We start from the raw sequence: 10,282 nt of genomic DNA, 5'->3' as shown, positions 1-10,282 counted from the left end.
AAGGTTCCTTTTTACTACTCATCATTCCTCATAACCTGTAATAAATACAAAAACACAGTGATTTAATTACTCACTGCCAACTTCCGTCGAATGGTATCTATAATTTTGGTATACATTTTTTATTTTTGATAAAAGTTTGAAAGTAAAATGTATATTAAGTCGACATAAATTTGCGTAAACAAAGCTTTTAAATTTAGGAAGGCAAATAAATAAAAGAAACGACAAACAACACGTGCAATAAATTTTGCTGGTTGACGCTATGAACGAACCTCAATCACGGTAATGCAGATATTAATTAAGATAGTCAATTATCCATACAATGTTTTCAATGATTAATGTAGGTAAAGATGTTTGCAAAATTAAAATATATCTTACGAATAGCCTTCTGTTAGACCTTTCTTACGCACCTTCCTCTCAAAATTCTCTCTAATTTTCTCGAATTCTCATTTATTTTCCTCCAAATATCGTAAAACTATATTTAAAAAAATTCATAAAATTATTTTAAATTAAATTATATATATATATTTTGTTTATTTTTTAGTTTTAAATCGAAAAACTTAAAGCATTTCACTTCCGTTGAAATGTTCAGGTAACACCTGCTACAGATGCATTTACTTCAGCAATTTAAATAAATACGACGTCAGTCAAGCTGCACTTTACTGCGCGATTTTAAACGTAAAAGGGTGAATACAAATATCTGATAAACAGGCAATTTTTGTCGAGTATTAAACTAGAAGCGTGAATAAATCCAGCTACGTCATTATCTTCTTAGGTACGTATAGAATTCGTAGATTATTCGTTCAAAAGTACTTTTAAATGATTTATTTTTTAAATTTCTAGTCATGTGGATAAAGATACGTGTGTAAAATTTCAAACTAAATTTTTTCTTTTACAGTTTTAACATTAAGAAATGAAGTAGATGTTAATGCTGTGGATAATGCAAGACTAAGAACGAAAATATTTATTAATGTACTGGAAACAGTAATAGATAGTGATGTGTTGGATGACGTCGTAAGTGGAAATTTTATTTAATAATTACTATATAAAGACACTACATCTGATAATGAAACATTATTATGAGGCATTTATTAAGAAATTTGATTACTTTAATGGGATAAGACAGCTAAACCATGGCCTGCCTGACAACCGTGGGTGCTACTGGGAGGACTTTCTACGAGACGGGTCCGTATTTAGGTGTAAGGCGGGTGAGAAAATCGGAAAACTCTACCCCTTAGTCGGGTGCGAACCCGCGACTGCATTTGCATAAAGTACCAAATTAGGTATATTCTTAACGTTACGTAAACCGAGATTTATTTATAGAAGAGTAATGTTACGCTTAAATAACGCAACGCTAGAGTTTTGCACAGTCCTACACAGTAATAAGTTATATAATTAAACAAGAAACTATTTTTTCTTATGTCTTACGTGACGATCTTAATTTATAATATTTAACACCATTAATTTTACGATAAAAATGTAAATGTCTGTTTATTTGTATTAATTGATTATAATTAATAACCCTATCGATGATTTATTATAAAAATTAAACTGTATTGTTTTACAGATTAATATGAACCTCACCAGATGCATCGAGGGATTGAAGAACTTTATAAATTCATTAAGAGACGACAATAGTAACAGTGTGGGTGGTGGTTTTCCAAATATCCTTTCACCTACAACTTCTCCTTTTTCTCTTTGTAAGTTTCTAAGTTGGATCAAAATCATAAATAAACTCTGTGTAACCGGTAACAATACGAGTATCCTCGATTTTGTGAACTGTACTGTAATTGAAACAAGACCACCAAAACAAACTATTCTTAGTATTGTTAATAAAAATATATCAGATGTTTACGCGTGTATTGATAAAAGTTTGCAGGTATCAGTTTTAAATATAATCAGTTGTGAAAATTTAGGAAAGCTTTTGCCATTTCTTCAGAACTGTTCTTCCCCTTCACCCGAATTATTTCTTTCGTCCACCTTTACTAATCTCACTTTATTCTATAAAAATGTGGAAAAATGTTTACAAATCATACTGTAACTGAATTGTTTAAAACCATATCGTGTAAATTAATACGAATTGCTGCAAATAAAGTATAATAAATTGCACAGTTTCGTGTTTATTTAAGAAGTTTGCACGTACTCGCACGTTTTGTGTCAGTGGGTGAAGCCAATGTTTAGGCAGAAATGCTCTAAATGGGGATTTTTTGGGACCTTATTAATGGTGTAGAAATCTATCTAATTGGTTTTCGTGGGGAAAAACACATTGGTATAGAGTTTATTATTCATATTCACACGTGTTATACCTTGGAAGGTACAAAACAAAGCCCGGTTAACTGACTGTTGTGTTACTTTATAGAAGACCAGGTTTATAACTTTGATATTAGTAAATATAGATTTGGAACTGAAAGTATTAATAGATCTAAAAGCTTGACTTTTCATATCTCGACCCTTGACATTGAAAGCTCCTAAAAAGGCCTAAAAATGCTCTTTCCGCTCCTACGGAGACCTTTTTTTCCAAATAAACATCACTGGTTCGGCCAGGCCCACATTGCGGGCTGCATGTTGATGAGGGACGGGGGGCCCGACATTTCCGGGACATACCTTCGATAAAATAATTCCTGGGGAGTCTATACCCGGATCTTTAAGCAGTAGAATGACGTTTTGATCTCCTCCGCCATACTCCGTCAAAATAATAATAATTAAATGTGTTAGAATTTGTACTTTAAAGGGCAAAGGTCAAAATGCCAAAATAACAAAAAGAGTGTAGGTCATAAATGTATAAACACTCCTAAAACTTCGAATTTAATATTTTCGAAATTAAACGAGTGACATCGTCACAATGCCGGGCTGCAATTTCTAATCATCTCTTAAAGGAAATGACGTGACTTCCTCTCCACACCGGAAGTATGTATGTAGTTATTCTAGGTCTCCAGCCCCCGAGCTTTTCATATCCGGTCTCGATTTTCATCTGTCTAACTCGGTTCTCGAGGTTAATGAAGGAAACAATGGGAATTTAGAAAATAGGTCTGAAAATTGAGAATCGGCGCCCAAAAATATATCTAACATTTCAAATATTTATATTAAAATTGAAAATAAAATCTATTTTACTTAATATTACTATATTATCTAAAATTTAGACATAATAAAACTGTATAATTAAGAAAATTAAGAATAAAACATAAAACTTACTATAAAATTGTCGCTTATGTAACACCATAATTTATGGCAAGCAACAGATCCTTCTTTTACTTAGATAATAAAATTATTTTAAGATTTAAAATTTACGTGTTTTTTATTTTTAAATTACGTATCTAAAGCTACGTTGAATGTTTCGTTAACTCTAAATTTTAAAGTAACAGCTGCAGGGAAGTACTTACTTTTTAACAATATAAAGAGACGTCTCTCTCGTTTCAAGCATCATTTTATCTTAAAGGTTTAATATATAATACGTTAATTCGAATAAATACTAAATAGATATTATTTCTTGTATAGAAATAAAGTCTAAAAATATGAGTAAATCCGGCTGCAGCATTGCCATCATTGGTATGTATAACGTTTAAATATTATAATTTTCATCTTGTTTCATATATACATACAGGCTTTCCCTCGTTCATTTACAGTCTAACCTCTGAACAACGGCCATTGACGAGAAGATTTAAAAATTGTCCGTTGTTGAGAGGTGGCTGTTACTGTCGAAACTACAGGAAAATCGGATAGACACACGAACGGACGTCAGTGGGTATTTATAAGTCAACTAAAGTTCTAATCTGTTTCTTATAGATAAAAACGATACTTTCAGCTTCATTTAGCCTTTATTTTATTGTATTATCCGTGGTTTTTTAGCAAATATTAATAAAATTTCGAACTTTATTTTGTTACAGTTTTAACACTAGGAAATGCAGCATACGTTAATGGTTTATTCGAAAATGTAGATTTAATTATCAAAGTCAACAGTTTAATTAATGAAGGCCTAAATCCTTTAATTAACAGTGGCGTATTGAGTGATATCGTAAGTAGAAATTACTGAATTTATTGTAATTTATATAACTAAATATATAAATTTAGTCACTACTCCTCTCTAAAATGAATTATTTAAGCTACAGAATACCGTATAATAGTTACTTGTACGCTTTAAATACAAAAGAAAGTGTCTGACATAACTAAAGTACAAATGACGTGATTTAGTTTCATCCCCTAATGATAAATTATGGAAACATATATACGTTATATACTTATACAGAAAACAATTTCTACATAAATAATTACCTTTTCATGTTATATAATTAATGTGTTTTTACTGTTTTACAGATCGGAATGAATTTTACCAGATGCGTTGTTGGGTTGAAAAACTTTCTAAATCCGTTAGAAAATAACAACAGAGATCAAAATAAAGTTCTTGGCTTTCTCAATCCTCCTGTCAGTTTAACTACATCTCTACCTACAACGTCTTTCCCTCTCTGTAACGTGCTAAGTACAATAGTGGTGTTAAATAAACTTTGCGTTACCGATAAGAGTAAAACCTTTCTTGATGTTATTAACTGTACTGTAGTTGAAACAAGACCAGTAAAACTTTATATATTAAATTTACTAAGTCCAGTGTTATCAGGTTTCTACGAATGTATCGATAAAAGTTTGCAGGTAGCTGTTTTAAATATTCTTAATTGTAATAATGTAGAGAGACTTTTAACATTTCTCCACAATTGTTCTTCTCCTTCACCTGATTTATTTCTTTCGTCGACTTTCGTCAATTTAAATAAATTCACTAACAATTTTTTTAACTGTTTTCAGATACTAAAATTGACCCAATGATAATTGTATAATGAAGAAAATAAAAATATGTTATAAAGTGTATTTTGAAATTCTTAAATAGAAAAATAAACAACTGTACACGTAAATACTGCAGGTTTTTCAGTACAGGTGTTGACACGAATGCAGGAATTTAATGTTAACAAGAATATGCATTAATTAATTAAATAATTTGATATTACACTTTATTATTTTTGTTGAAAAGTTGTGCACCTATAAATTTCCACTCTTGTCCTGTCTGTCTGTTTCGCTGTCCGTTCTGAATCTCGTGAATGGTGTTATATACATAAAAGACGAGACCGGATATGGAAAGCTTAGGGCCAGTAGGCCCCTATTAATGACACGCAAACTTTCGAAAATAACCGAAACTCTCGTTATTTCAATTCAAATATTTCCCCCGAAAGAAGTTAGATAATTGACGGGCACGACTCGGTTGATAATGGAAAAATATGATGCACAAAGGAAAGACACTACTAACTTGAGGTGAGAGAATATATTTTAAATTAAATAAATTAATAAATATGATTAATTAAAAATGCAGCCCGGTATTGTGACTATGTCACAATAAAATAATTGCTCGTTCTAAATAATATTTTATTTTAAAAATTCAACCAACAATTACTCAGATTTTTACGTTGTAAAATCTGGATCGTATGATTTACGCAAAGTTCTGCACGTGTTTTGGCTTTTCTCCAAAACACGTGTAGTACTACTACAGTCCACGCTGGCGAGTGCTATGTGCTAACAAGTCGCAGTAATGGCATAACGGTCTATTTCGCAGTAATTCAATGAATGTAATATATATACTTTTAAATTATATATTTTTTTCTATAAGAATTGTACCAATCTGTATATAGGCAACGTAAAAGACCAAATTTTTAGAGAAGAGGACAAAGAATACTGATATATTAATAATAATATAACATTCTTTATAAGTTATTTGTATTTAGCAGGATCTAACAGAGAGAATAGGCAGAGTCTAGGGCATGGATGTCCAACTCGCGGCCTACTGCACCCTAAAATTTTTAGGTACATTTTCATTTATTTTGGTAAAGAATGTTGTAAAAATTATTCTCGTTTCACTGGATACACTTTGATGTCGTAACGACGTAATTGATGCTAGAAAACTGTACCACCCCACATGGAAACCGTACTGTTGTGAACAATTCTTTTCCTGCATGATAAACATCAAAACCGCCGAAAGAAATAGGAACTTAAGGAAAGAAAGTGGGATAGAATTTAAATGTTTGGCCTTGTGATAAATATTAATGGCTGAAGACTTGCATTGTTTACGTTTAGATGATCGTGAGACTAGATAAGCAAGGAAAACACAAGATCTATTCGCTTCCGTTCGTGATATTTTTCGTCAACTTTGTGCACAGCTGCCCAGAAAAATTATTCCGTTGGGAGAAATAAAACAATCGATGAAGCGCTTCTAGTTAATTGCTCTTTCCGTCGACACATTCCATCAAATCGAATATATATAGGGAATTAAAACTTATTCCCTAGTAGATGCAAGGTTTCTTTGTATAATTTTAAAATTTACACCGGAAAGCAACCACAAAGGCCTTTCATGATTAGTAACAAGCTACGTGATGTAGTGAAAGAGATGGCAGAGCCCTTATTTGGTTCAGGCCGTAATATAACTATCAAAAACTGGTTTAGTGAACTGGATCTTGTCGAGGAACTAAAGCAGAAAAAAATCTCGTCTGTGATGGAATCGCTCATGGCTCTCGAAAATAGAGTTTCGTTTTGTTAAAACACCGGGTTCTGAGCTGTTTTTAGACTCGTATCAAGCCCTTCGTGGACCACGAATGACGTTTCCCCAGGGATTGGCTGATAAGACAACGAAACACATTGGCAATTCGTCAAGAGATGTATCCCCGAAATGTATCTTGAAAGCAATTTCAATAAAATATTGGCCCTTATTTAGGTGTTAAACACGTCAAGAAAGCCCGAATAATACCACGTAGTCAGCTCCTTGATAACACTCAAACCTCCACCAACTATCAGCGTTCAGTGGTCACTAGCCACTAGTAGACACGTGTTGCTCAGGACTGCTATAATGTAAACTAGCAAACGCATAGGACAAAACTTCTCGCACTAGGTTGCGCCTTGAGTGATCTTCTCACATATTTTATCATCTGAGTTGGTGATACTGGTCAGCACTATTATTATCAGAGAATATAGGACTTTTACCCTACTTTGTGGGTTGTAGAAACATAGATAATACAGTAATTAAGGAGTTTATATTTATTTATAGTAATAAATAGTATAAATTTTGAGCTATCTTTCAGAGTATTTTTCTTCTTTTTTGAAGACTGGATGTTGCTTTTCGGAGATTAGGAAAACCGGTTAGACTCGCGTAACTAGTTACGTAACAAAGGAACAAAGATTACACAAAAGACATCACTGACTTGATCACGGAAGGTCAGAGCTGAAAAGGGAAGAGTGAAATTAATGATTCCCCGAGAGGTCAACAGCGCTACCAACCTTTTATTACGCAACAGGAAAAATATTCACAAAACCACCGCGACACAATGTAATGTACAGTACGTATCGATGTTATACAATATTTAACAATAACTTCATTCGTTGATTTCAACACAAGTATCCTTCGTGTAACACGGTAGTTATGTTCCAAAAAAGTATCGTGTTATGCGAATCCGTGCTATATGAATCAAAAAACTAATGCAAAACATAGGGTTTACGTACGAAACATAATGCAAAATTCGTATCGAATAATGAAGTTTACACTTAAAAATTATGAAATTTTGTACAGAGGATTCACCGGTTGTACCAGGGAAACCGTGTTTACGCAAAACAATATCGCATTTTGCGTGAAACAGGTTCAACAGTGGTCAGTTATAATTTTAAAAATCCAATTAAATTCTGAAGATATTTTATTCTTAGAAACTCTAACGAACATTTCGAACAGTTACGTTTATTTCGCTAAATACGGGGCTTTTTTGGCATATGGGTCTAGCAACTTTACCCCCGTTTTTGCTTCCATAGTTTTCGACTTACCATCTTTTGAAAATGCATAATTTCCATAAATCATTATGGAGTCGTAGTAAAAATCGACGTAGAGAACGTTTTTATCCGGTCGAAGACGTGCAAATTGCCTTTCCATTCCTAACAACATCGAAATTTGTATCATCTTTAACACAATCAACAAAAATATCCTATAGTGATACTTACCTTTTTTAATATTCTGCCAATGAACGATTACATAATTGTCTCTATCGGATCGATTCTGTTCGTGACAGAAACCCAGCGCGTGACCAATTTCGTGGACAATAGTTCCAACGAAACCGCAACCGTTTCCGAGACATATAATTTGTTCGCGTCCAATTCGACCAACGCGTGAATAACAACTGAATTAAGTATAATAATTCACTTAAGCAATAAAATGATGAAATATTTTGTTAATCACGAAAATACTCACCCCTTTCCTTTAATAAATCTAACGTAAGCATTTTCTTGTTCTCGTTCTTTGAAAGATATGCACCCTCCTGTTGCTTGATTTATGTGCTCCATTGCTTTATTAATATAACGTTTTATGTATCCTGTTTTATACAATAGATATAATAATAATTAATAAAGTTGTCTCGTCGACATTAAGTTGGAAATACTCTAAAATTACTTAATTCTGGATCGATGACGTAAGGCATTACCCCACCGGTCCAGCGACGTGAAGGTTTCATTATGGCATTTCTGACCTAAATTTTAATTTTAATTAATTTAATTCACTTCCGGAGCATTTAAAATAAACGAACTTACGTCGTTGTCTTCTACTCCAATAATATCTCCTTCGAAGAGATCGGGGTTCTGTAAAGCGACGGATGGAAGATCCACTAGAAATTGTGGAAGGATGGCATTATTTTATTACGAAAATGTTTTAAATGAATTTTAAATCGCTAAAAGGATAAACGTGTTACCGTGTCTGGCAAAAGTCACCGTAAACAAGGCAGACAAGACCAACATTTTTAATGGCGTTATCAATAATGCTGCACAGTTTATTTTTCACTAACAAGTTAGTGAATCTCTATTTATACAGTTTTCTTTAATCTAATCGAAGGTGTTTACAGATAATTAATTTAAAAGGAGTTTACATAATCTATTTTAATGTCTTTTTATTTATTTATTATGTTTTATAATGCAATAAACAAGCCTAAAATATAAAGAGAGTGATATTAATTCTTTACGATTGATGCATGCCAGGTTAGGTTAGGTTAGATTTAGGTTGGGTTAGGTTAGGTTGGGTTTTTTTTTTTTTTTTTTTTTTTTTTTTTTTTTTTTTTTTTTTTTTTTTCTCTTTCCGCCCTGTGGGCACTAAGAGGGCCTCTTTTAGTAGGCCCATTATGGGTTCGGCCAGGCCACAATGGGCGACCGGGTGGTGAGGGACGGGGCCGACATATCCGAACGGACCACCCCCGAAAAATTCCTGGGGATTACTCGACCGTTCGGACTCGATCCCGGGTCCCAGAGCGGTAGGCTGCCACCTTTACCGCTCGGCCATCCGGCCGTCGGTTAGGTTGGGTTAGGTTAGGTTAGGTCAAGTTAGGTTAGATTGGGTTAGGTTAGGTTGGGTTAGGTTAGGTTGGGTTTAAGTTGGGTTGGGTTAGGTTAGGTTAGGTTAGGTTGGGTTGGGTTAGGCTAGATTGAGTTAGGTTAGGTTTTTTTTTGTAACTCTTTCCGCTTAGTGAGCACTAAGAGGGCCTCTTATAGCAAGCCCATTATGGGTTCGGCCAGGCCCACAATGGGGCGGCCGGGTGGTGAGGGACAGGGACCGACATATCTGGACAGACCAACCCCCGAAAAATTCCTGTGGATTTTTCAACTTGTCCGGATTCGATCCTGGGTTTCCCAGGGCGGTAGGCTGCTAACCTTGACCGCTCGGCCATCCGGCCCGGTTGGGTTAGGTTAGATTGGGTTAGGTTGGGTTGGGTTAGATTAGGTTAGGTTGGGTTGGGTTAGGTTGGGTTAGGTTAGGTTGGGTTGGGTTAGGTTGGGTTAGGTTAGGTTGGGTTGGGTTGAGTTGGGTTAGGTTAGGTTGGGTTGGGTTAGGTTGGGTTGGGCTAGGCTGGGTTAGGTTAAATTGGGTTGGGGTAAGGTTGGGTTGGGGTAAGGTTGGGTTAGATTTGGTTAGATTAGGTTAGGTTAGATTGGGTTAGATTAGGTTAGGATTGGAGGGATCTGAGGGCCTAAACAAATTCAGAATATGTATTGGAATTTTTAAACCCAATTTTTTCAAATTTATTCGTAGCTAAGCTGTTTATATCTGTTTATAACTATACTAATTCGTTTTTTCAGATAGATAAATTAAATGTTGATTTACATGAGTTGCATATATGATAAAATGCAGATAAAATTTGTTGACCGAGACATATTAACTTTATTTTTACAGCTGTTAATTCATTGAGGATAGCTCTGGTGTTCAAATCGCATATGTTAGAATTTATTAGTTTTTATG

At 34.0% G+C, this 10,282-nt stretch overlaps 2 protein-coding genes and 1 long non-coding RNA gene across 6 annotated transcripts; 2 read left to right on the top strand and 1 right to left on the bottom strand.

The window, feature by feature from the left end:
* Nucleotides 1–625: 625 nt before the first annotated feature.
* LOC136990361 (uncharacterized) lies at nucleotides 626–2,106 on the top strand. The gene is made up of 3 exons (XR_010883051.1): nucleotides 626–772; nucleotides 896–1,011; nucleotides 1,565–2,106. It is a non-coding gene; the product is annotated as an uncharacterized lncRNA (long non-coding RNA).
* Nucleotides 2,107–3,439: 1,333 nt separating this feature from the next.
* LOC136990357 (uncharacterized) lies at nucleotides 3,440–4,851 on the top strand. Of its 4 annotated transcripts, none has more exons than XR_010883050.1 (4): nucleotides 3,440–3,543; nucleotides 3,621–3,735; nucleotides 3,882–4,009; nucleotides 4,309–4,851. XR_010883050.1 is itself a non-coding variant. In XM_067288752.1 (4 exons), the coding sequence occupies exons 1-4, from the start codon at nucleotides 3,510–3,512 to the stop codon at nucleotides 4,807–4,809; spliced, it is 513 nt and encodes a 170-aa protein (XP_067144853.1). In that variant the 5' UTR covers nucleotides 3,440–3,509; the 3' UTR covers nucleotides 4,810–4,851. The 4 variants fall into 4 exon arrangements, 2 of the variants coding, with proteins under 2 accessions (XP_067144853.1, XP_067144852.1); XR_010883049.1 differs by having other exon boundaries at nucleotides 3,621–3,739; XM_067288752.1 differs by lacking the exon at nucleotides 3,621–3,735 and having other exon boundaries at nucleotides 4,309–4,638; nucleotides 4,789–4,851.
* Nucleotides 4,852–7,750: 2,899 nt separating this feature from the next.
* Nucleotides 7,751–8,818, bottom strand: LOC136990384 (astacin-like metalloprotease toxin 5). The gene is made up of 6 exons (XM_067288774.1): nucleotides 8,748–8,818; nucleotides 8,590–8,663; nucleotides 8,453–8,528; nucleotides 8,255–8,375; nucleotides 8,008–8,183; nucleotides 7,751–7,941 (listed from the first exon to the last, which is right to left on the bottom strand). Exons 1-6 carry the CDS (start codon nucleotides 8,791–8,793, stop codon nucleotides 7,751–7,753), a joined length of 684 nt encoding a protein of 227 aa, XP_067144875.1. The 5' UTR covers nucleotides 8,794–8,818.
* Between the last annotated feature and the right edge of the window lie 1,464 nt (nucleotides 8,819–10,282).

Source organism: Centruroides vittatus, unplaced genomic scaffold, assembly GCF_030686945.1.
Source record: "Centruroides vittatus isolate TY-2023 unplaced genomic scaffold, ASM3068694v2 scaffold_907, whole genome shotgun sequence".
Classification (NCBI taxonomy): Eukaryota; Metazoa; Arthropoda; class Arachnida; order Scorpiones; family Buthidae; genus Centruroides; species Centruroides vittatus.
Note: the sequence above shows the minus strand (reverse complement) of the source record. Positions and strands in the feature narration are given on the sequence as shown.

Bases quoted from the DNA above. Each gene is read 5' to 3' on its own strand.
- LOC136990357 (XM_067288751.1), top strand. From the start codon at position 3,510: ATGAGTAAATCCGGCTGCAGCATTGCCATCATTG. The intron at 3,544-3,881 runs GTATGTATAACG...ATTTTGTTACAG, and splicing joins CTGCAGCATTGCCATCATTG to TTTTAACACTAGGAAATGCA. The intron at 4,010-4,308 runs GTAAGTAGAAAT...ACTGTTTTACAG, and splicing joins GTGGCGTATTGAGTGATATC to ATCGGAATGAATTTTACCAG.
- LOC136990384 (XM_067288774.1), bottom strand. From the start codon at position 8,793: ATGTTGGTCTTGTCTGCCTTGTTTACGGTGACTTTTGCCAGACACG. The intron at 8,376-8,452 runs GTAATTTTAGAG...TGTATAAAACAG, and splicing joins CGTCATCGATCCAGAATTAA to GATACATAAAACGTTATATT. The intron at 8,184-8,254 runs GTGAGTATTTTC...TACTTAATTCAG, and splicing joins AGATTTATTAAAGGAAAGGG to TTGTTATTCACGCGTTGGTC.